A 24,905-nucleotide genomic window follows, 5' to 3' on the forward strand; every position below is an offset into this window, starting at 1 on the left:
TATGTAACAAAAACACAACAACTCTTATTTTCAGGAAATGAAAATGAAACTGTATTCCATTTATGCAATATTCTGTAAACTCACAATCTCACTGGACCTTTGATGTGCACAATGAATTGAAATGTTTGTGTCCCATATTTCGTGTTGAGTGATGATGGGTAAATGAATAGATTGTAATACAGGAAGTGTTGTTTAAAGGTTATTAAGGTGTTTTTGATGAATTGTATACACAGTTTAAAAAGGCTAAAAATTGACTTCAACTGAGAAATGAAGGCTTGCTTCATTGAAATGACATAATTGTCTAAATGTCTCCTGTTCTTAAATCCCTTCATTGGCTGCCTGTCCTTTATAGAATTGATTTTAAACTTTTAACATTTGTTTTTAAAGCTCTTAACGGCCTCGCCCCTTCATATTTATCTGAGCTTTTAACTGTCCACAATCCTGCTAGAGCTCTGAGGTCCAAAGATCAACTGTCGCTGGAAGTGCCCAGGTCAAAATATAAACACTGGGGTGACCGAGCGTTTTCCGTTGCCGCCCCCAGGCTCTGGAATAAGCTCCCCGTCGAGATGCGTCTTGTTTCTGACCTGGGCCTTTTTAAATCCAAGCTAAAAACCCACTTATTTAGGATGGCTTTTAACACCCAGTAGTATGATGACACTTTTATCATTTCTTATTCGATTTTGTTGCATTTTATTGTTTTTATTGTTTTTATTTTGTTTGTTTTTTACCTATTGTTCTCGTTATTTATTGTCTACTGTAAAGCACTTTGGTACACCCAAAGGACTGTTGTAAAGGGCTGTATAAATAAAGTACATTTACATTTACATTTAAATGAATCAAATGACATAGGACTTCATCTTCATCATATCAAGTTTTTTTTTGTTGTTGTTGTAGTTTTTTTGTATTTGTGGGTGTTGGCTGTGGACAAAGTTTCTGTTCTCTGTAAAAAGTGAAACGAAAGTGAAACAGACAGCACATGAAGCTCAGATGAGACCTATGTCATTGCTCTGCCGCCTCGGACACTTGATGTCTCTGATGGCCTGTCTTCTCTACAACACGCTGTCGCCTGTGTTTGGCTGGTTATGGCGCTGGCTCCGTCCTCGGTTTCTCCGTGTTACATCTTATATAGTCACATCTGCGCGGTTAGCGTTAGGCTGGACGGAGGACACCGGAAGAAGAAGAGAGAATTTTGAGATCAGCGACGACGACGACGACGACCCTCCAGTGAAGAGTCACCCGGTTATAGTGACGTCGCCTGAGGATCAACGGGAGCCTTTGGGTAGGGTCGGGGTCGCAGGCTCACTCAGATGGCCCGCAGACCAACCGGCGATGCGTAAGGACACAAAACCAGCTGAGCATCAGCGTGACGAAGAGTATGATGACGAAGATGACGAAGATGATGATGAAGAGTATCGAGTGAAGACGACAGACGAGCTGTACTGTTGTTACGATTCAACCTGGGAGACTGAGGAGACCCAGGAGAGCATGCACACGGGCCCCAGGGGCCACAGGAGGCCAGCAGCGTCCCGCAGATATGTGAGTACACCAGAGGCCTGCTGCATCCAGCTCACTGTCACTGTGAAGCTCTGTGTGCAGGATTTATGTGTCTGTTAGTGATATTATTATTTTTGAGGATGGCTTCACTCCAGTCTAAACAAGTTTCACTGCACCGTTTGTTGTTTGTGCAAAAGTTTTTTTCTATTATTATTCACACTCCTTAATGACTAATGCCACACTGTACTCCAAGTCAAAGTAAAAGTGAAGTAGGTGTTATCAGAAGTAAATGAGTCCTCAATGTGCATTAAAGGTTGTTTTATTATTATGTATAGTGGTTATGGATTCATATCAATCTTATCAAACCCATGAAGGAAAACAGTTCAGTTTAGAAAAATGACCAAGTTTAGAAATACTGGGCAAGATTGCAATCTGAAATGTAACTAGTAACTAAAGCTGTCAGACAAATGTAGTGGAGTAAAAAATATACAATATTTGTCTCTGAGATGGAGCAGAGTAAATTGTTATAAGATTGCCTAAAACTGTAAAGTAAAAGTGCCTTAAAACTGTAGTTAAGTGCAGTACATGTACGTAGTTACATCCTGCCATTAATAGTTGAGACATTTTCCTCTTGTTTTCTGCGCACAGTACAAATTCAGCAGATTTGAAAGTGCTGCAAGAGACATGCAGAACTACAGGCATGACTACCCTGTAAGTTACACACACACACACACACACACACGCACACAGGCATAGCCTACAGTACACACAGCAAACATATACTGTCTTATGTTTAAACCCATTGTTCTTTTACCCCCATCACCACATTCCCAGACCAGGCCGCAACATTGGATGAATCCAGTATCTGTAAGTACATACAATGACTGTGCATTATTATATTATTTTGTTATTAATGAATATATATATATATATATATATATAGTAATATATATATATATATATATATATATATATATATATATATATAATAAATTAAAAAAACATTCTTCTGTTGAATAGAACGGTACACCTAATTTGAATTTCTACCTCGGACATGAGCCCTCTGTGCCTGACGGTAAGCCTACATTTACAATCACAGTGTGTGAAGTCCATAGACATCAGTGAAACAAGCTCTATATTGTGATTTAATCTGTCAAATCAGTGAAACTCCATTGTAAATCTGCATCAGAGAACAGTCAATGACTATAGAAAAATAAGAAGAAACTAACATTTTGTTCAGCAGAAGCATTTGGTCCAAACGCTGGGAGCTACTGGATTAATTGTATTGTGCAATATCCTCATCTATTTATAAATTCTGTGGTGACTTGTGTTTGTTCTCAGGTGTCTACATCCACACGTTTCACGATGTGTGGCTTGGAGACTATCAGAGACTGGAGTATGTACACACTTATATCCAATGGTAAGTCACTTTGTATAATCACACATGTAATGTAAAATGTTAAGATCATGTTTCTACGATTTGTTCAAACATTTTCCTCTTAAAGGTTGTTCCCACTGCAAGAACCAGGGATGAACTACCAGGCCAGTCCATTGACCAAAGAAGAAATTCAGGTAAACTGCTACAGGCTAAATGCTTCAAAGAAAGAAAATGATTCACAGATTCTAACTTAAATTCTACATTTGTTGCAGGGTTTTCTTGAAAACAGCATTGCAAAGGAAAATCTGTTGAAGTCCTACAAGCTCATGTTGGACTTCTATGGTATCGAGTTGTGTGATGAGAGAACGGGAGAAGTCAAGAGAGCAAAAAACTGGAAAGACAGATTCAACAACCTCGACGCGTAAGTTCTGAATTTTAATGAAACTTATCATTCACTAAATATAACAGAACCCACTAAATAATCCTCTTTTTCATTAACAGTCACAGTCACAACAACCTGCGCATCACCCGCATCCTGAAGTGCCAGGGAACCCTGGGTTACCCTCACTACCAAGCCCCCCTGGTCCGCTTCTTCCTGGAGGAGACTCTCGTCAATGGACAACTCCAAAGTGTCAAGGACAGTGTTCTTAACTACTTTGTGTTTGCTGTCCTCGATAAGAAGGAACGCAGGAGTCTCATCGAGTATGCCTATATGAACTATGACCATAAAGACGAGTTTGTATGGTGCCCAAGGAAAATTCAGATGATGTGGTCTAAGCGGTTTTGAGTCTGGATAATGCAAAAGCCAAAGACCTGCTAAATGCTGCTGCCTAAGCAAAATGCACTACTAAATAATCATTACAGACTCAGTTACACGCAGGAAATTACAATATGTGTGATATTTGTTGTCAAACTTGATACTGCCAATTAAACTTGACAATAGCACATCAATTTTATACTTATTTTTATTATACAGGTTTAGATAAATTGGACAAATGAAGATTTGTAAGACTTGTATGAGCCTGATTGTGCGTAATAAGCCTGTAACAACAGTTTGCAATGCTTTATCTAATATCTTCTTTTCGGATTGTATTCACATAACATTTTTTGTTCGAACAATCGGTTTTGTGTATGGGAGTTGTGTCACTGGTTAACTGCACCAAAGTGACTTGTTTGTACTAAGGTGATACTGTTTCTTTTAGATTGAGTTTCGTTAACTTCGAGGAAAGCCACTGACATCTTTCTGATGCAGGACTCCTGTGGTGCAAAAAAGTTCTTGATTGTTACAAATGTTAAATAAATTACTTGGTTGCATTAACATTTCTCTATTTGTGTCTTTACTTAATCAGGTTTACTTTTAGTAGCATCTGTCAAATGTAAGGCTACATGCATGTTCTAAAAGAGTTACTGGAACAGCAACACTGGCATTGGCCTAACCGGCTGTCATGTGATTCCTGACCACAAACAAAACAAAACAAAACAAAACCCACTCTTGTATTACTTCACCACAATGTGAAAGCTAAATTGCTTTTTGGTATTATTCATACACAAAAAAATATACAACAGAGACTGATGCACATGTCATCAAACGGTTTAATTGGTTGAAGTGAAACAAAATCAGGACATTTCATTAACAACCACTGATGGGGTGTATACTGCGGGTAGTTTGGAGCCTTTAGGATCAAACCTGCCGGACATAAACACACATTTGTGTGTAAACAGTGTTGCCTTAACTTTCACATTATCCATTTCAGATATATGGCTTTAATTTCTCTACTTAGAAAAGTATGATTAAAAACATCAGTATATACACAAATACATTCATATTTACATATTGCAAAATGGTGTGTTAATCACTTACACTTTTGTTTTCTTAAAAAAATGCTTTGACAGGAGAAAGGTACATGTAATAGGACTCAGCCTACTTAATACACAAGCAACTTAGATGGCCTTCAGTTTTGTTTTTCAAACGTGATAAAAGAAATTAGAAACCTTTAAGTGACAAAAAGAATACAAACATTGTCAAACATTTTTCTAGTATGAACACAACTGGAAATTTAACGAAATACTGTTAATCTACATTTACAGCGATGACTTCAACTGGTGAAAGGTTAAAGTGTTTCTCAAAACCGTAAAGTAGTGCCCATGGAAATTAGGACACCCTCTTCTCATTTTCTGCAGTTTTGTCACTCTCCTTGGATGTATCATGTTTATTGTCCTTTTTCTCCTCTCTCTTTTCTCTGCTTCTGCTCCTGTCCCGACGATCCCTATCTTTGTCTTTGTCTTTGTCCCTGTCTCTGTCTCTATCTCTCTCTCTATCTTTGTCTTTATCCCTCTCCCTCTCTTTTTCCCTATCCCTATCCCTATCCCTATCCCTGTCTCTGTCTCTGTCTCTGTCTCTGTCTCTGTCCCTGTCCCTTTCTCTGTCTTTGTCTCTGTCTTTGTCTTTGTCTCTGTCTTTGTCTTTGTCTCTGCCACGGTCTTTTGCACGGTCTTTGTCCCTGTCACGATCCCTGCTTCGGGATCTGTCACGTCTCCTGTCTCGATCACGCTCACGGTCACGGTCACGTTCCCGCTCACGGTCACGTTCCCGTTCCCGCTCACGTTCTCGGTCACGGTTTCTCCCTCTGTCGCGGTCGTAGTCCCTCCTGTCAGAATCCCTGGGTCTCTCCCTTTCCCTGTCTCTTTCCCGGTCTCTCCTCTTGTCTGTGTCTTGATCCCTGTGTCGCTCTCCCTCCATCTCCCTGTGCCTCTCACCCTCCTTCCCTCTGCTGCGATCTCTTTCTCGGCTACGCTCGTGATCACGATCCCTATCTCTGCTTCGATCCCACTCTCGTTCTCTGCTCCACCGCTTGCCCTGGCCCCTGTCCCATGATGGCCTGCCAGCGTGAGGAACTTCCCTCTCTCTTTCCCTCCGGTGGTCCTCTGACAGCTCCCTTGGTCTCTCCTCGGGGGGCTGTAGGGGACCAGGAGGAGGGTCTCTGTGGCCTCCTTCGAAGCGACTGAAACGTTCTAGGCTGTGGGGATCTGAGTCTTCTCGGGTGGTGCTGCTCCTCCTCCTTATCTCAGGAGAATGGCGGCGCCAGTGGTCGTCCCTGTGCATGTCTGGACTGTGGGCTCCCATGCGACCCGGTGGACCTAATGGAGCCTCTGGAGGAGTTGGCAGTAGTGGCCCACTGTGGCGAACAGGTCTAGCCTCATCAGAATGCCTATCAAAGCGGTACCGCTCTGATCCTCCAAAGCGCTGAGACGAGTGTGGTCTATTCTCATGAGAGGGAGGACCTCTGTGCTCATCAAAAGATCCTCGATGTGGAGGCGAAGAGTGTGGTCGGGAGCTTCCATACTGGTTATGTGGACTGAAGTGCTGTCCGCTCATCTCACCACTAGAAGGTGGGCCTCTTCTGTCCTCATACTGGTTAGTTGGAGGTCCCCGGTATGCTGACGGGGGACCCTGATTGTCTTTAAAAATATGGAGTGGGTTTGTATTCTGGTCCACGTTAAGCTTAAATGAGTTTGAATTGTCTTTATTATACTGTTCTGCAGGCCCTCGAGGTTGGTCTCCCATTGGAGGTTGAGCCCCATGGTCACCATACTGAGATGGCAGAGGACCCCTGGGCCCTGGGAAGTGGGACGGAGGAGGGAGTCTGTTATCAAAGTGAGCGGGAGGTGGCCCTGTGAAAGGTGGCAGAGGACCTCTGTTTGCTGGGAAATTAAATGGTGGTGGAGGACCAGTGAATCTTGGTGGGGGTAAACTGTTCTGTCCATCAAAAGTAGGAGGTGGAGGGAGGCCTGGAGGTGGGCCTTGCTGTCCAATGTGCTGAGGAGGAATGGAGGGATCAAACATTTGAGGAGCAGGGCCTCTCTGGGCCATTGGAGGGAATGGTGGTGGTGGTCCTCTGGGTGGCATGATATTCTGAGAAACTGGACCAGGAGGCTGCTGTTGCTGTGGTGGTGGTTGGGTGCCTGGCCATTGGTTCTGATAGGGAGGGTATGCAGCTGGAGGTGGACCATATTGCTGGCTGTTCTCACCTGGCATGGGCGGAGGACCACGTACAGGGGGAGGAACATGGATGGATGGAGGGGGTCCCTGGATAGGAAGGGGGCCTGACATTGGAGGAAGGCCTTGCATGGGTGGTGGTATAGACATTGGCGGAGGCCTCATTATCATGTTTTGTCCCTGCATCAGATGGGGTGGGGGGAAGTTGGATGGTGGGGGAATGTCAGCTGGAGGTCTGTACTCACTGTCAAAGCCTGACGCCGGCAAATGATGTGGCATGTGATGGGACTGAGTGTCGACCATTGCTGTGCTCTGAGTAAGAACTGGTATTGTCGAAGTTATCGCGGAGGTGTTTGCAGGCTCATTATAATAACTTGTGGTTGGTGTATCTTGGCTGTTCTCGTCATACTCCGAGTCCTCACCGGGTTTTAAAATACTAGCAGCATTTGGCCATATACTGTACTTGTCCATCTCTGTTTCTGTCTTGATGGGCTCAGCTTCCTCAGATTTCTCTTCTTTCTCACCCATGTAGTTCACCTCCATATCAGGTTCCACCGCCTCTCCTAATAATGGAATTGACACCTCTGCCTTGTCTGACTCCATGAAAGGCAGCATCTCACTTTTCACTTCCTCTTGAAGCAGCGAGGCTTCTTGGCCCTGTGAGATGTCTGGGAGTTCAGGTACACTGGACAGCTGAGGTTCTTGAACCGCAGGTTGTGAAGGAGTAGAATCCGGCAACAGAGTGGATGCCTCAGATTCATCAGATGGTTTCCTGTCAGCCGTTGCATGTCGAGGATCCCTGCTCTGTCGGGGATCTCGCCTCTGGTTGATCAAGGGAGTGACTGATGAAGACTTTACTAGTTCCTCAACCTTTTTGCCAAGCTGCAGTAGCTGTGTATTGGCCAAAAGAGATTTAGTAGGTTGAATTAAGAGAGTGTCTGGAAGTGTCCCTGTGGATGATGTTTGTTGCTCTCCCTGTTTCTGGAAGGTCTGATCCCCAATCTTTTTAAGGCTCTCCAAGATCTTTTGTGGATTAGTTGTAGATTCTGCTGCAGCCTTAGCTTGACCTGGTACTAAAGTTTTGACATCTTCAAAAATTGAGTCATCCTCTGGGTCATATGCCACATCATCACCTTCATTTGCAACAACTGGAGGCTGCTTTGAGATTTCAGGTTTGCTTAGTACTTCAACAGGCTTCTTAGGTGCATTGTAGCCCTTACTGGGGTCATACTCTTCTTCTGGATCATATGGCCGGTCATCTTCATCCTCCTCTACCGGTTTCTCTTTAAAATTCTGTGCAAACTGCTGCACAATGGGGTCTAGCATTGTAGGCGGGACAGAGAGTTCCCCGCCATGATCAGACGGTGAATTGGAAGCTTCAGAGTCATGCTTTTTCTTCCCAAATAGAGTATTGAGGATGGTCTGAAGAGGAGTGGCAGTTGCTGCAGAGGAAGCAACAGAGCTGGATGAAGATGGGGAGTCCTTGCCAGTGGTAGTGGATGTGGCTGGAGCTTTGACAGAAGACAGTAAGGAAAGGACTGAGGAGGTGGTCACAGTGCTGCTGGAGGTCTCAGAAGAGCTGCTTGGAGGTGATCCTGGAGGTGTCGTGCTGAAGGGAATTTCAAGACTCTGCCGCATGCTTCTCTCTGCTCTGACTGAAGCAGATGGCTTTGGAAGGCTGGTGTCATCGACATCTTTGGTTTGAGTCTTGGACCGTTTTTCTTCAGTTTCCAACGGAGCACCTGCTCGCTTCCGGTCCTTCTGACAGATCAGCAGCCCCAGGAGGAGGTTGGGACGAGCTGGTTCAAGCCCTGCAAGATGGACAAGAATCTTAGAAAACATATGCATATGAACTAACATACAATTTTACAAAATAGATGCCATTCTCCCTGTAAAACTGCTAAAAAAAGGTTTGACTGAGCATAAACAGAGCAAAAAACAGGCGAAATGAGAGCATCTAAGAAAAAAAATGATACAAACACCATCCGTAGCACAAAAAACTTTGTGACACATAAAGCAAAGTTCTCTCAACTCCAAGGTGTTATCCAACAAATGACAATGAGTAATAAATGACAAAGTGATATGACTACACACGTTTCCTAGTCTACAGTTCAATAATAAGACAGTAGTCATTAAATGTATTGATCAGTAGGCTTGTGCTGGTGAGTGAAGTGAGGTGTAATGGCAGATATAACCAATAGAAAAACAGAATCAAATGATATCACTCTAAATCATTCATTGAGATCACCACCAAGATTCCAAACAGATAGTAAATGTTATAAATATTAATTCTATTAAAATCTGATTTGAATAAAAGAAAAAAGCTCATGTATCCAATGTTCCCTTTTGGTGGCTTAATATGCAGGAGTAGATCTACTGATGTTTGAGACCCTCAGAGATGGACAACCTTTGTACTTACCACAGCTGCATTAGACAGTGTTGTACAATCACTGGTTGAAAAGTTTAGATTAAGTGCTGGTTCTTTATTTAGGAGGACATGTCAGTGTTGTTGGTTTATTCCAGGGGTGCAAGATGTTACCATATGAACACCAGTGTGGTATAAAATGACTGACAAGTTAGCTCACAGCAATTTATTGATTACACAGTGGTTCAATTATGTTTATGTATGAGCCAAGTCTTAAGAAACAACAGGCTGAAACTGGACTCAAATGGCACCAACCTGCGATGCAAACTTCCTTTATTAGAAATGTGTGATACAAAGTCAGATACACGTCAGAGAGAGAACACAGCAGCTGTTAAAAGCACAGAGGTGTTTTCCGGGGGAGACTCAGCAAGGAGTGTGAGTGCCCCCTACAGTACAAACCCATGAATCAAAAAAGCTCTCATTTCAACCTGGGTCCAAAACAAACACCAAATATACTCACCATATGTATCACAGACAAAAAAACACAACACAATCTAAGAGCAAAAATATTCAGATAAATACAATAACATTCATGTTACCACCAAGCTATTTGTGTATCGCTTTAAATGCTTACCTGGCCCATCAAACGGTAATAGTTTGGAGGGTAATGGGTCCTTTGAGCCCAGTGGGATGAGATAAAGGTCTTTGATGCGACGGTTGTTGTTAGCCACTACACCAAATCGTTTCCTGCTGCTAAAGTAAGAGAAGAGAGAGACATATGCCACCTCCTCTTCCTCTGTGGCTGGATGGAAACGGATCAAACACAGTTCCTGCAAACACAGAAAGAGCCAAAACCAGCATGTAAGTGATGCAAGGCCTTTAAATAAAGACGTTAACCCTGAACTTTTATACAAATACACTTTCCCCCAAACAAACCTTGGAGAGTGACGTTTTCAGTTTCCCGACATAGTCCCACACTGTGTTTGGAGATATGCGTCCACCAACATGAATGGTGTCTGGCAAATCCTGCACAGCATTGACAACATTAACATGGTTTTACATCCAATAATGATTATGTCTGAAATTAAATATGAGCCTAATAAACCAGGCAAAAGTACTAACCTCCTTCAGATGTTCAAAGGATCCTGACACCAGATAAGCCTTGGTCACAAACTTGGCCACCGACTGCATATTAATGAGTCCTTTCCAAATCTTCTCTTGACCGTGGAGGAAGATTGCTGTCTCACCCTCAAGAGGAGGCTCGGGCACACTGTAAAACCAAGACCGAATTCCTTTTAGAAAAAAAGCCAAAACCAGAATCCCAAGCCTGTACACAGCTGATCATATACAAGGTTTTCTCAAAGAATATAACAATGCTGCTGCCCTATCATGCTCTACTGTAACACCACCAAACCTGTTTGCTGACAGGACATTTGTAAAACACTGAGCACTGACATTGAGATTAAGCACCTTGTTTTGGCTGGTTTGGACACGGCTGCTGAAGGTGGTGGAGCTGGGGGCATCGGCAGTGGTGCCTTGGGTCCAACTTCCACTGGAACACTCACAGGAGCTGGGAGTGATTCTGCTGAGTTGTTGTTGATGGGTTTTTCTGGAGCAGTGTAGGTGACGGTTACACTGGAACTGTGCCTGGCCATGCGCGGGTCTCTGCGGGTGATGCTAACAGAGGACACAGTGGGGGCGATGGGCGCAGGGGCTGGGGCTGGAGGCACCAGCATACTCAGGTCCTCCTGATAAAGCTGTGACTGTGTTTCTGGAACAGCTGGCTCCACGTTAGACTGGTAGGATGGAGGGACTGGTTGTTGGTAGGCTAAGGGATCTTGGTGCTGGTAAGATGTGGGGACCTGCGATTGGCCAGCAGGAGGGACATCCCCTGACCTGGACAAATGCAGCTCTTGTCTGGGCGGTTTAGTTTCAGGCTTCTTGGTCAGTTTGGGTTTCTTAGCTGCAGGCTCATCTTCCATCTTCTGACCTAGAGGGCAGGATTCAAAAACCGTTGTCATCTGTAACAATCACGTTCAATCTACTGAATGACTTTAACCACCGACATTTATATTAGCCTCTCATTTACCTGTGCATATTTTACAGTTGAGGTCAAATAGATGAGTTCTGTGTTCAGAAGTAGTGTCTTTGAGCATGGTACTGAAAATGTCTGGCATGCTGCTGCTGTTCCCCTCCACAGCAGAAGGTTGAGCCGAAGACAAAGGAGACTCATCTTGGTCCTATGGACACATAAAAGAGGATCTCTGTCAAATCTTGAACTGGATTACACTGTAATCACCCTCCCAAAACCATAATTCTGGATTAATATGATGCACAACACTGTGTTTTGTGCAAGGTAGATGCAAGTAGATGCTCAGCAATGAAGAAGAAAGATAGTTTCAGAAATTGCATTGAAGAACAGGACAGTTAGACAGCGAGATAAGTAGCCTGTGATGTCACCGCTACTCTCTTTACTTTGACAGATTCATGTAACAGTTTGTGTACTAGGACCCCGTGCAAAGGTGAAAAGAAAAGTGTGAAAAGTTGAAGAGCATGCCACCACTTACTGCAGCAGAGGCCATGCGAGCAGATGAAGAGGTGCTAGAGATACATACATCTGCATCAGATGTTGGTGGAGCATCTTCCATATCTATGCTGTGTGAGCCAGAGTCATGCCTGTTGCCCAGTTTGGACTGCCCCGAATGGCCCCTTGCACTGGGAGACTGGGCCTGCAGGATACGATATTATATGCATCGTGTTGAACTACAAACTCTTTAAATCTCAAGTTGATCTGTGCTTGGTGTTAAGTTAAAGGAAAGTAGTATTTACCTCAGGAGCATCTGGCTTCCTCCACTCTGATATCTCTTTGGAAAGCAACTCTTCAGCACTTAGTCTCACCAGTCTGAAGGGACTAACCTCGCCACCCACAACTCTGTAGAACAGGCCCTGAAACAAACATACCACACAGTATTTTAACATCTCAACAAAAGATAAGACTCAAGACAAAAGCTCCTCAGGCTGTAGGCACTGCTTACATAGTTCTGTAAACACAAGATATGCAGTTGAATATGAAATATATATATATATATATATATATATATAAAAATGTAAATTAATTAAATTATGTTGACTTACTTTGTTTTTGGGATCTTTAAGATTGAACATGAGGGACCTGTACTTGTTCTTGTACTTGCTGTCAGTGCTAAGGCAGAGATTGAACATTTCCTTTTCAATGGCAACAGCCAGTCGTCCCACCTCGCTCTCAGTCATTTTCAGATCATCACTGTCGCTCACCCTGGGTGTCACAACAAATATGCATGGTCTTTAAAATTGTTTAGCTAAACAGTGACTGTGAGCATTTTAGAAACACAAGTATTCTGAACAAGGTTTTGTGGGACTCTTACCTCTTATAGAGGATGTCTGTCAGCGAGCGCCGGATGTTCTGTCTCATCTGGTTATTGGGTGGTGGCGGCATAGGGGACACGGGGGGTGCTGAAGCAGCTGAATGTGAAGGTCTGGAAGAGGAGGAGTGGTTGGAGGGAGATGATGGGACTCTAGAGGAGGACCGACTATGGGATGGAGCATCCTTTGGTTGTGGTTGCTTCTTAGGAATGGTAAAGTTGGACTTGGTGACTCTCAGTGCTCCTGTGACATGGACCGGACCTGGAGGGAAGGGAGATGGGGTATGGACGGGCGACAGGCCTGGTTTCTTGGACTTTGCTGCCGTTTTACTCAGAGGTGTCGAAGGTTTCTTGGATGTCTTTGAGCTGGTAGTCTGAAGGGAAGACTTCTTGCCCTTCGAGGAAACCTTGGCTGCTCTAGAGGGTGGTGACCTCTTGGATCCTTTGACTGACGTTGTGGATGCTGGGGAAGGTTTCTCAGGAGCCGGTGATGGCTCCTTCTCACTCTGCTTCTCTTCTTTTGGAGGGGCTGAAACCAAGAACGAGATCAAACACTTTAAAAACACAGCGTCATTTACCATATCACCAGCAACACGCAGTGTGACTATTTTACCAACACAGCATGATCATCATGTTGGGTCTATAATTGAGAGACTGGTGCTATGATCTTTACAGCTGAAAAAAGAAGATATGAAGCCTTCCTTCAATTGATCAAAAAAATATTTTTTTTCACAATTATTTGTGCGCACACCCAGTGAACAGTTGGAACAAAAGCACTGGAATAAAAATGAACACAAAACTGACAACTGGGCTGTGGGTTTATTTGTGGCAGTGTGTTGTTTATGAAGGTCCATTTGAGAATAAAGTATCTTCCCAAACATTTCAGGTGGCAATGATCTATGTGTATATGTGTACTTCCTCATAAAAGAGCTCAGTACCTATAGATCCATACAAGAAAGGAACAGATGCATTTCAGTCTTGTGCAAACTCTTAGCTTTCATAGTTTTTAAAATAAAATAAAAAAAGACTACCATGTTGTCTCATTAGAAAGTGAGAAACAAGCAGCATCAACTGGTTATTCACTGGCCAAACTCTTCTTTACCTGAATCGCTTCACTGCCTATTAATGCTATATGATCAATTACACTAAATGACTGGAATATGTGGATAAGAATCAGAGGAAATGATTAAGAATGATAAAGTTCATAACTTACTCATTCTTATCAATTAGTTTGAGCACAGATACAAACTCTAGCCACTATCACCAGCTGATGAGGCAAAAAGTAACTAGACCCAAGACTTATTGATGAATGAGTCAATGGTGCAGATATACAGGAATCATTTTTCTAAATCTTTTCAATTTAAAGAAAATAATATATCAACCAATCAGTCATTTCCAAGACTTGGAAAAGACTGATTTAAGACTTGAATATGGAAACGCACACTTGTCAACTCTTCAAACTGTCATGTGCAGATGCTAGTGCACCCAGTCATCTGTTGCCCAAGTTGCATGTTAAAGCTGCATTGACCCCACTAGGACACACACACTATACACCCACTGAAATGTATGAACCAGAGCAACAGTACTGCAACCAAAGTCAACCGACCTCGAAATAGGTTGTCACAGCAATCACATCACTCAGCAAAATATGGGCTATGGAAGCACATATCAATGAGCCATAACTTCCTCCTCCTGTTCATCACACAATCATTGCTCACACTGATCTCCTGACCTGATAAGATGCTCTTTACTTGCTATCTTACGAAGTTCATTCTAATGCCTTCAATGCCCTCTTATAAAGGAAAGGAAGAAAACTGAAATGTCCAAATTTCATTGCAACAAACGTTTCCCTCTACATTTATCTCATCAGGTGCAAAGTGTGTGGAAAAACATTGAGCATGATGGGTCTCTTCATCTTCTGAATCAGGTCTTCAGCTTCTATCTTCTACTGTGGCCGTTCTGAACTTCACTGCAGTATCTCCATGTGGTGTGGTCTGGTCTGGTCTGGTCTCGGGTAGCAGAGCTTCTTTCTCCGGCTGTCCGCCATCTGGGGGGCTCTCGAGTGTCACGGCTCCAGTGTGTGTAGACATATCAGATGTATATGCTTGTTTGATCTAAACTGGTCAGGATATCCTACAGCAAGCCAAGACTGCTCACAACAATCAATCGAGGCATCCTAAAATCTGTTATATCACCTTTTATTTTAAAGCCAGTTTCCCACTGAGTAGTGAGGCATCATATTCAATATGAATAATAAAATAAAAAAAAGTCAGCCTGTGAACCACAAAAATGGCAGAAAAAATAAACACAAGGTCGTGCTTAACAGCTGAATATGAGCATAGCTCAATATGAGCTATGTTAGCTTCATCAGTCCACCTACCTGCTGGAGAAAGGAAAGGAGTGACCATTTTAAGTGGGTCCAAGAGATGAGGTGAGGAAGTGGAGAGACTTTGGTCATTTCAAATCACACACATACACCAGTCCATTCATCACATCCATACATCTCCTGGTAATAGCATCATAATCACCAGAAGGCTCAGAGTTGGAGATGAGTGCCCTCTTTTCATCTCTACCACACGTTCCTTATAAGTTTTCATCAGCCCTGCAGTTTAATGATGAGGTATTCAAAAGGGGTACTCCAGCTTTCAGAAATGCACTTCCAACAAGTTAAGGGATGAAAGGACGGGATATTAAAAAGGAAATTGATTCAAGTGGTGGTCAAGATTAAAAAAACATAATACAAACGAATCATGTGTTAATCCTAGAGATTTCAAACTGCTGCCTTCAGTTTGTAGCACAGGCTTTGTTGTTAACCAAGATGGCCCTGGTGACATCAGGATGAGAGCTAGCAAAGCTGTGCTCAGGAGTTCAGTACGCCACCACCTCAACTAATAAAATGCTGAGTGCAATCTGTGGAGTGCCCCTTTCAAGATAAACATATTCCGGATTATTGAATACTTACCCAAAGCCAAAAATAACACTTACCTTTTCCACAGCTGCCAACATTTCATCGAGTAACAAAACCTTTACATTATGAAAAAAACAACATTTTGCAGATCATTTTGAAGACTAGCATACAGCCGAGTTCATCTCCAGAGCACTCGTGTTCTTCCCCAAGTGTGTGGATCATTTCTAAATAATGTTAGCATGACAGGAACCACACTTAGCAGGAAAAACCAACAACGTGGTTTCAACAACAGCCCGAGACCTTCAAAGAGATACATACACTTTTTGTTTAACACTGTTGGTGATATGGGTGTAGTCTTTTCTGGTGTTACTGCAATGTAATTATGGTCGCTGGACCAGGATGCAGTGGCCGGCGGGGGCGGGTGTTCCTCAGCATGCGCGTCTTCGTCGTCCTCATCTGGATCAGGGCTGTGATCTTCCTCGCTGTCCGACTCGTCCCGGCTCGTTTTCTGCGCCCTCTTCCCACTGGCACCACTCTTCTGGGTGGACGGGAAGAAACACACATTCAGGAGTTTTAGTGACAGCACTCTGCGATCATTCAACGTTTGATTAACATCACAAAGAAAACACAGAAAGGTTTGATATGGTGGTTAAAGGTTCACTAGGAAGTACTACTAGAAACCAGGACATCTCTAACAGTTGTCATTTGCATGATTTAGCAGACTAAATAATAGCATTTTTGCAAACACCAGGCTCTAGTTCTCTAGTAGCTCTCAGTTAAACAAGGTCAGGTTTTCTTACAACTTGAAGTTCTTAAAGTTTAAACCTAATGAAGATAGTTTTCATAAACATATGTAATACTTGAAATGATCACAATGCATACAGGGTAAAGATACATTGTTTTAGTGTAGATCATCGTTTCCTCGCTCACAGAAGTCCATTAGTGTAATGAGATCACAGGATTTGTATCCAGCTATGTATGCACAAGGAATACGCACAGTTTGCACCTCATAAGACGACAAGTATTTAACACATGAGGGGCCGTTGTTACCTGCTGGGAATTGTCATTAATGAAGGGGCAAAACTGGGTTAATATGAGTCGAATGTCAGTTAATAACAGATACAAGTTTATAGTTATAGACATGAGAAATGCAGAGAGGGTGACTGCATAAAAATGCCTCTAAACAAAAACACTGTAGATTAATTATTAAGAGCTACATCCATTTAGATATTACTTCAATAACTAGCTTATCGCCTGCCATTGGTGTGCTGGGAAAATGATTCACTTATACAACCCATTCCATTATCCCTTTAGAGAGTTAAAAGGGTTAAACTTCGATACAACACTAGTATTAAAAACACATCTCCTGCACAGCAAAAAGCCCTAAACACAATTTTTTTTTTTTTCAGTGAACTATCTGCACACAGTCCGGGTACAGGAAAAAGTCACTGAACACATTAAGAACCAGTTGCAGAGATTATTCACAGTGTAACTGGGGTGGATTTTATATTTTATTTGAATACATTAACATATTTCGAGTAGATCATTTCCTATGTCACCATTTTTATTCTCCACCTTATTTCAGTGTTTACTCACAAACTACTTTAATCTGCCCACCTTGGTCCCCCACGTTTAAACCCCCGCTGTCGCGTATTGTGCACACACAGGTGTGGGCTCTCTCAGTATCATACAGGGACAGCAACATTTGTGAAGTCACCCAAAAAAAAATAAGACTTGCACTTTTTTCCCCACCCATGATTCACTGCTGGAGAGCCCTGTGAGGTTGTTAATAACTTATGAGCTTATCGAAACCAACGTGGTACTGGCCAGGCGTGTTTACTGCTATGACCAGTGCATGTAAAATAAACACTGCGTTGTGTGTTCGCGTCTTCAGCGTAATACAGATGTCTCTCTCAGTATCTCTGCTGCAGAGCTGTGTGAATGTCAGTCAAGCGCACAGGAGAAGGAGACTGTCCACAAGTTAATGGCGTCATTCTGATTGTAGATCAGATAACTTCAGTACTTTAGATACTATCGAATGTAATTTAATGAACAGAGGCATCACTTTAAACATAGATACTCTAGCTACAACTCACTGTCTTATCATAGAAATGTCTCATCAAGAAAATAGCTGGCAAAGCAAAGCCATCGTGGGTGTCTACTAGGGCTGGGCGATATAGCACGAGACCATATAGTTTATATCGATACAGTTTCATTTGCACTAAAATTACTATACATTTCTTCCCTTGAGCCGCCAGCTCGCTTTAATTTCTCCTCCACCTCTGCTCGTTAAAGTTGTCTCGCCAGAGTCTCCAATAACACTAGAAAAAGTCGCAAGTCGCTTTTTGGGAAAAAACTAAAATCGCTAGAGGGTTTGAAGAGTCGCTAAATACAGCGAGAAGATCACTAAGTTGTCAAAACTGGACCACTGATTAATGTGTAAATAACCGAAGCCGCAGGGTTAGAGGTGGTGCACAGGTCTTGACCTGTGTGTCAATTGTTTGCAGTGCATTGTGGGATTTGTATTATGAGTGGTGGGAGTGCAATTTTCTGGGGGATCCATTAATAACAGACGTATGAAATTATCTGGCCACAGGAAAAATATCGACATATGACTTTCGGTCCATATCGCCCAGCACTAGTGTCTAAACACTTGAAATACTTCTCGCTTTAATCAGTATGCAGTTCTTCCATTGGGAATGCGACTCCTTTGTTCCCATGAGCTGTCTGGTCAGTAGACGTGCCACTTGCTCATTTTGATCTCATCAGTTGAACTCAACCTGCTCCACTGCAGCTGACCGTTACAGGTTACCGTCAAGAACTATTTTAATCAGGACCAGATTTGACTTTCTTGTGAGGGTTGCAGGATGCATAGCAAGGATGTATTGTATACACACGGCAGTTTTCTGAAAGCCTTATGTGGATAAAAAGGCAGTGAAACCGAATTTTCAGCCAGATCACACCAATGCAGTTATTTTTGCATGTATATTTCAAAGCATGTACATCATCATGTTATGATTATTATGTTATCGAGTCATTCAGAGGAAGGACAGTCACGCTAGGCTCGAGGATTCATGCCAAACAACGCTACGAAAAAGCCAAACATTCAGCAAACACAGCGCATCCGAGGAAATAACTCCTCAAATGTGATAAAGACATGAGATCAGAAGTCGAATGTCTACATTATGATGACTTGGCACACAACTTCTAAGAAAGTGTTTTCCCCTACTGCTACTCCTGATATTATATCTTACAAGAATATCAAGAATTTCTTGAGTTAAAAAGCCTCAACAGTTCTGCTTTAAAAAGGACAGACAATCATTTTGAGTGGTCCAAGTTACCTTTGGTGTAGCCTTTGTTTTCTGAGCCTTGGCCTTGTCTTTCTGCTTGGGCTCTTTGACGTCAGTGATGGACTTCATGGCTGCCGCCGCATGTCTCAGGATGCAGTCGTTGCCACAGTACACAGAGTCTGGCTGGGCGTTATTCTCGCAGCCGGGCCCGATACACTTCGGAAGGGAAGACTCATCCTCAGCCTTCTGCCCGGCCTTCTCCTCTGGCACCTCTGGTGTCGTGTTCACTTCCACGTTCGACGCCACTTTCTGCTCTGCGCCTGGCGCTGCTTTTTGCTCTGCTGTCGGCACCGCCTTCCTGTCCACGGTTGGTGCAGATTTCTGGTCTTTCGGCCCGGCTGGCTGCTGTATAGTCTGCTCCAAGTCATTACACAATAAAATGAAACGCTATGATGGGCAATGCCATTCAGCACAGTGTTTTCACAATACCAGCACTCTGAACAGTCTTCTTTTTAAAAAATGTGTACTGCGTGTCGCAAAAGGCTGCCTGGTGCCATGTCTTTAACCATTTGTTTGCCCACATTTACAGTCTACAACCTTTTGGGTCTTTATCTAAAAACAGGAACACAACATGCAGAATAAAAAGACAAACAAGTTGGAGTCGTGCAGCACTGCTGCGCTCTAATCACAGATTCTGGGACTCAATTACAATTCACATTCCGCCCACATTTGAGCCCTTTGGCAGGGACTGTGGTGAAATGGAATTCAATTTGTATGAACGGTTTAGTAACTTTGAAATTTGGCTCATCGGGACAACACTTGACATGCAGTTAGGGATGCAACGATTGTAGATTGACTGATTTAGTGTTGGTTTGATTGCAGTCTGGGGAAATCACAAAGAGTTCATTTATTTCTCAACACTTTGGATGTTTTTACAATGTTAATAAAAATTGAAGGAAACAGAGCAGCTCTGATGCAGGTGTGTTATGCAGGTGATGATACACCATTTTGGTGAGAATTAAATTTATAAACAGTGCAATGCTCCTTTTTCTGCTGCTGCCATCTGTTTATTTTGCACTTTGTTGACTGTAAGAAACAGACACTCAGTATAGCCGATGCACATTTACTAAACCAGTTAATCGCTGCATCCCCACATGCAGTATTAAGCGTTTGACAACAGCACAACAATAACTCAGAGTGATTTCATAGATCGACTCTTAACAGTTTTAACCTACCGGCTGAAAGATCTTTATCCTCTTTTTCCCAGTTGGATTAGTTGCTTTTTCTATCCTGCCTTTGATGCCCAGGTCCTCTGCTGCCTTCTCCTCAGTCCCAGTAGAGGATGGAGGTGGTGCCTGAACAGCTGACTGCGTGGAGTTCACTCCACTGGTGTTCGTTTTCTCAGCAGTTGCCGCAGAAACGGCGAGAGCACAAACCACAGGAGGGGCGTCAGCTCTGAGCTTCCCTATCTCTGTGCTCATGGAGAGGATAGATGTGGCGGGTCTGACCACCTGGTTTTTCTTAGCGTGGCAATTGGGGCAGATGTAGTCTTCCCCGTTTCTCTCCATCAGGCGCCCGCGGGCCTCGGTGATGCCGACACAGTCGCCATGGAACCACTCCTCGCAGCGGTCGCAGCAGATCATGAACCTAGCAAGCACAGAACATTCATAATGCTCAACAAGAACTCCGGCTTTCGGTGTACGACTAAATAAGTTCATCAAAGACACATCAAGTACAAACTGGAGTTAGCACGATGACAATGGTGGATAACTAAATACCTTTTGTTGTGTTTCTGGCGACAGATGCAGTAAAGTGCATTAGGATCATAACCTCCATCGTCAGACTCGATGGATGATGAAGATGTTGAAGAGTCATTCTCATCGTCGTCCTCGTCATCATCATCGCCATCGTCGCTGTCGTCGTCCTCCTCATCATCATCATCATCATCATCCTCCTGTCCCGCTTGTGTCTGGGGTTTGCATGTCTTTCCAGAAGCTTGGGTGGCCTTGGTCTCCCTCTTGACAGGGGTGGTGCTCTTGTTGGCAGGAGCTTTAACAAGCGTAGTGTTCTTATTGGCTGCCCTCTTTTTATTGACGTACGTTCTGATTGGTCCACGTTTTACCATCATTGCCGCAGGCTTGTCTTTGTTGTCTTCGTCAGTCTCTGCTTCAACTTTGTCGTTTTTATCTCCATGTTCGTTCTTCTCTTTGACAATCTGCGTCTTCTCGGAGTTCGGCTCTAGCTGGGGCTGTACTGTATTTGTGCTCCCCGTGTCTTCAGGACTGGGAGAACTCTTTTCGTCTTTTTCCTCTGGTAACTGGTTCTTATTGGCAGCATCTTTGTCGTCCTCCTCATTCTCAGAGCTTCCTTCATCTTTGACCGTCACTCCACCGCCCCCTCGGGTCTGTCTGCCTCGAGTTTTCCGTTGCGCCTGCTTCCTTGCACTGCTTCTCGTCCTCCTCTCTGGTGACTCTACCTTGGAGTCGGCGTTACCGTCGAAGCTGGCCTCTGAGGCAGTCTCTGCATCAGTCGGGGTTTGGGAAGGAGGGTCTCCGCTTTCCAGACTGGGAGGGGCGCTCTTTCTTGACCCCCTTTTTGCAGTCAAGAGGAATTCCTCTAGTTTGTCAGTTCGCTTAGACTGCCTGCCACTGCGACGTACAGGGCAGCGGTTCTCTGAACCGTCGGTTGCTGCCTCCACCGGCATCTCTCTCTTTGCAACGGTGGACTGTCGGAAACCCCAGGTCTTCTTTAATTCTGTGTTTCCCTTGGAAGGTTTGTCTGGCTCCTCTAGTGCCTCTTTGGCCACATTATCGCTTTTGGTGTGAAACTTTTCCTTCTGCTCGCAATCACCTTCTCCACAACCTGTGAACAGATAAATAAAGATGGCTGTGTGAAAAAGAATATGACAAAGTGCAACATAAAAACATGGCAAAGAAATTACTGATTATTTTGTGATCAAGCAATGAATTTATGAATCTGAAAATGATTGCTTGACTTGGTTATCACCCTTACTTACCCTACATTTCAGCCAAATTAGAAATCATTAAAAAAATTATAGAGCCTGACACCACTAGTGGTATTAATACAAAGTTCCCACCCCTTTATTATGAGGGAAAAGAAGCTCATCCAAGGTACCTTGAGAGCAGCTATCCATACGGTCCTGGCTCTGCTCTGGCTCAGGAGCTAGAGAGAGCTCAGGGCTCACATTCTTCTCCATAGATGATGGAGTCAATCACTATTTTCAAACTGAATGTCTACAGAAGAGCACAAGAGACCAGCCATGAGTCACTCTTTTCAGTTCACAACATGACAAATACTGGGGGAGGAGGGCAGTGCTGGAATGGGTCCATGTCCTAGAAAACTGGGATAGTAACGTTTCTATTACATTACTTAAAAACAAAAACAGTTACACTTATGTTTATTTACACCATACAGTACTGATTGAACATTTTTTTCTTAATGGAAGCTCTATTGAGAGTATGCAATGACATGACTTTATCACATCACACCACATCCATCACAGAGTAGCCAAACAACCTCATTATGGCTGCTATGAATGGATAGGGAGAGATGTAATACTGAGAGGAACACAAACACACATCAGACCATCAGTACCAAATGTCAAATTAGAGTCTAACAAACAGCACACAGCATTGACCACGGTGACTTTTCTTGGTCATCAGTCTTATTTTAACAAATCGGATATTTAAAATCCCAAATTTCAATATCAGCCACAAGAATCCAGTATTGGTCGGGCTATACTGCCGACAAGTTTCCTGACGCATACATAACATCTGTATGTGTGCGTCAGGAACTAAAGCAGAAACAGATACTTCACATGTGTTGGCCTCATCAAAATCACAAGAACTCTAAAGCCTTCTGCAGTCTGGATAAAATATGAGCAGGTTTTTTGTATTTTTAAAACTGTGCATTTCATTGTACATCAGGTTTTTATATTTATAGCAGTATTTTTCATGAAAATGCATGACAGATACTGAGTGAAGTATGTTTATTACTAAGAGTGACTGACTATGGCAACTTCCGTGTATAGTTACATCATATACATACCCTCTATGGTTTAATGCTGCAATTTAAGGTTGTACCATATTGAAATATTACAATTAAAATCTTTCATTTACTGACTTAAAATTATCAATATTATTGTTTTATTCATTTAAAATTTGGTTAGCAGGCATCAAACTGGATGAAAACCATAAAAAAAAAACATTTCAGGCATTTACAAGCATGAGAACACATTCATTGTGGCAATACACACATTGCTCTTTCTATTCTTTAAATTTAAGAGCACGTAATAAAACATTTTAAAAAAGTGTCTGTACCTGCAGTTCAGCAGTGAGGATCAGAGTGCTTCCTCAAACAAAACAAATGCTTCGCAGCAGTAATCATCGGTCTTGGTACACGGATAAAGGATCTGCCGGAGAGAAAAAAACACAAGATAGGGTCAAAGTACTACCATAAAAAGGCTGCAACAACAGTGAGGACTTGTTTAGATAAAATCAACAACAGATCATGTTCATTTTATGGACACCAAAGATATCGACTAACAGGGATATATTCCAATTGCCAAACTGCTCAATTAAAATTTGAACACTATTTGATCAGCCAGAAAGAGCCGGCAAAGGTGAATTTGACTGATTTAATGCGCTGCAATAACCAAATATGAGTTGGGCAACTGATTGCTGCAAAATTGTCAGTAAGCAAGAATCCCCTGTGAATGATTTCAATAACAATAGTTACACCTGAGGTACTGGTGAGGCGGCACACTGCACCGTCAAAACAAAAATGACTCAAAGTGATTCAAACGGGATCCCTCCGGTGGCGTGCGTGTGGTCACGACGCCGTGCCACGTGAATGGGTGGATACGGTTGCCAGGAGAAGGTGGGAGGGGCCCGGGACGAAGATCAAATTTAACATTTAACGTATACAGACAAAGCGACCAAATCTCTCAACTCTCTGACATGTGTGTTACAGATTCAGAGTCATGGCGCGTCTACCGCGATGCTCTGTTTATAAGAGACGCATCGCGGTCGAGGCCGCTATTAGGTAGCTGCAAAGGGCCTTTAAGCGCATGATTTCTTCAGTCAGTCACAAGCAGACATCGTCCTCACATCTACACTGTCAATGTGACCTCTGCGTATATATGAAACCAGTCGGAATACACTGGAGAAATCAAACTACGACAACAGACTACAACCCAGACGCCCGACATCAATGATGGCGGCGCAGCCAGACCACCATCTCCCGTCAGCTAACGCAAACCACGAGCACAATGCCACACATTCAGACACTGGGCCCGTCACACTGGACACCTTCTTGTGTAACGTTAAGCACGCACTTGCACGGGTCTCCTGCCTCGTCGATAAATGTTATTGTTTCCTTTTTTCCGACGAGGGACGGAGCGCTGAAAAACGTGCACTTGTAGCTAGCATGCCTGGCTAACGCTATTAGCCACCACGAGCTAAGCACAAATTCAACCTTTGGCTGTGAGATAACCACCGAGACCCGCTCACCTCACTACCAAACACCGAACAACAGCAGCCATTCACTCTGTAGCTAGAAACATGTTTAAATAATAAGGAGAGGGAAATGTAACAGCGTAGCCTGGTTGTACAGGTTAACATTACAGCTAACGTCACACTCAACATTCACCTGGAGCAGGTCGACACACAGAAGCACCCCACACAAACCAAACACTACGCTAACGTTACTACAATGCGGCATTGCTGCTTCTACCCACCTACATGTCAGAAATACCGATGATATGCCCTCGCTGATCGGTCAATCCTCCATTTTCCATTCCCGCTGGAGCTAACTGACTGCGGCAGATGGCTGACGGTTTACAGAACACGGTCAGCGGGTCTGCAGCGCCCCCAGCGGCCGGGAGGGGACACCGCGCGGCCACAGACAACAATGCTGCGTCTGTCCAGCCAGTAGACCGAGGCGTGCCAATGAACTTTATAAATGCACAGCCTTCTAATTCTTAATACACTAAAAATGCCATATATATATATATTTGCTAATTTAAGGAAACAACCTTGAGCTAAACAGGAT

At 43.3% G+C, this 24,905-nt stretch overlaps 2 protein-coding genes across 7 annotated transcripts; one reads left to right on the forward strand and one right to left on the reverse strand.

Annotated features, from left to right (window-relative positions):
- Positions 1 to 945: 945 nt before the first annotated feature.
- On the forward strand, positions 946 to 4,192 carry LOC104939553 (opioid growth factor receptor). The gene is made up of 8 exons (XM_027279825.1): positions 946 to 1,536; positions 2,143 to 2,205; positions 2,329 to 2,361; positions 2,515 to 2,569; positions 2,836 to 2,914; positions 3,000 to 3,066; positions 3,145 to 3,293; positions 3,374 to 4,192. The coding sequence occupies exons 1-8, from the start codon at positions 988 to 990 to the stop codon at positions 3,657 to 3,659; spliced, it is 1,281 nt and encodes a 426-aa protein (XP_027135626.1). The 5' UTR covers positions 946 to 987; the 3' UTR covers positions 3,660 to 4,192.
- A 253-nt stretch (positions 4,193 to 4,445) lies between these two features.
- Positions 4,446 to 24,721, reverse strand: dido1 (death inducer-obliterator 1). Of its 6 annotated transcripts, none has more exons than XM_019268377.2 (17): positions 24,592 to 24,721; positions 23,174 to 23,265; positions 21,969 to 22,087; positions 20,612 to 21,695; positions 20,069 to 20,480; positions 18,885 to 19,247; positions 15,862 to 16,081; positions 12,639 to 13,164; positions 12,370 to 12,529; positions 12,064 to 12,180; positions 11,850 to 11,963; positions 11,324 to 11,474; positions 10,705 to 11,224; positions 10,357 to 10,504; positions 10,171 to 10,260; positions 9,869 to 10,064; positions 4,446 to 8,680 (listed from the first exon to the last, which is right to left on the reverse strand). In XM_019268377.2, exons 3-17 carry the CDS (start codon positions 22,048 to 22,050, stop codon positions 5,025 to 5,027), a joined length of 7,839 nt encoding a protein of 2,612 aa, XP_019123922.2. In that variant the 5' UTR covers positions 22,051 to 22,087; positions 23,174 to 23,265; positions 24,592 to 24,721; the 3' UTR covers positions 4,446 to 5,024. The 6 variants fall into 6 exon arrangements, with proteins under 6 accessions (XP_019123922.2, XP_019123920.2, XP_019123921.2 ...); XM_019268375.2 differs by having other exon boundaries at positions 11,802 to 11,963; XM_019268376.2 differs by having other exon boundaries at positions 11,802 to 11,963; positions 24,596 to 24,719.
- Positions 24,722 to 24,905: the final 184 nt, after the last annotated feature.

This window comes from Larimichthys crocea, chromosome VI, assembly GCF_000972845.2.
Source record: "Larimichthys crocea isolate SSNF chromosome VI, L_crocea_2.0, whole genome shotgun sequence".
In the NCBI taxonomy this organism is placed as follows: domain Eukaryota; kingdom Metazoa; phylum Chordata; class Actinopteri; family Sciaenidae; genus Larimichthys; species Larimichthys crocea.

What these genes read in the sequence shown, in the direction of transcription:
- LOC104939553 (XM_027279825.1), top strand. Translation starts at nt 988, where the DNA reads ATGAGACCTATGTCATTGCTCTGCCGCCTCGGACACTTGATGTCTCTG. An exon ending in ATTGGATGAATCCAGTATCT is followed by an intron (nt 2,362 to 2,514) that starts GTAAGTACATAC and finishes TCTGTTGAATAG; the next exon opens with AACGGTACACCTAATTTGAA. An exon ending in GTACACACTTATATCCAATG is followed by an intron (nt 2,915 to 2,999) that starts GTAAGTCACTTT and finishes TTCCTCTTAAAG; the next exon opens with GTTGTTCCCACTGCAAGAAC.
- dido1 (XM_019268375.2), bottom strand. Translation starts at nt 22,050, where the DNA reads ATGGAGAAGAATGTGAGCCCTGAGCTCTCTCTAGCTCCTGAGCCAGAG. An exon ending in TATGGATAGCTGCTCTCAAG is followed by an intron (nt 21,696 to 21,968) that starts GTACCTTGGATG and finishes ATCTGTTCACAG; the next exon opens with GTTGTGGAGAAGGTGATTGC. An exon ending in AACAGTGTTAAACAAAAAGT is followed by an intron (nt 13,165 to 15,861) that starts GTATGTATCTCT and finishes TCTTGGTTTCAG; the next exon opens with CCCCTCCAAAAGAAGAGAAG.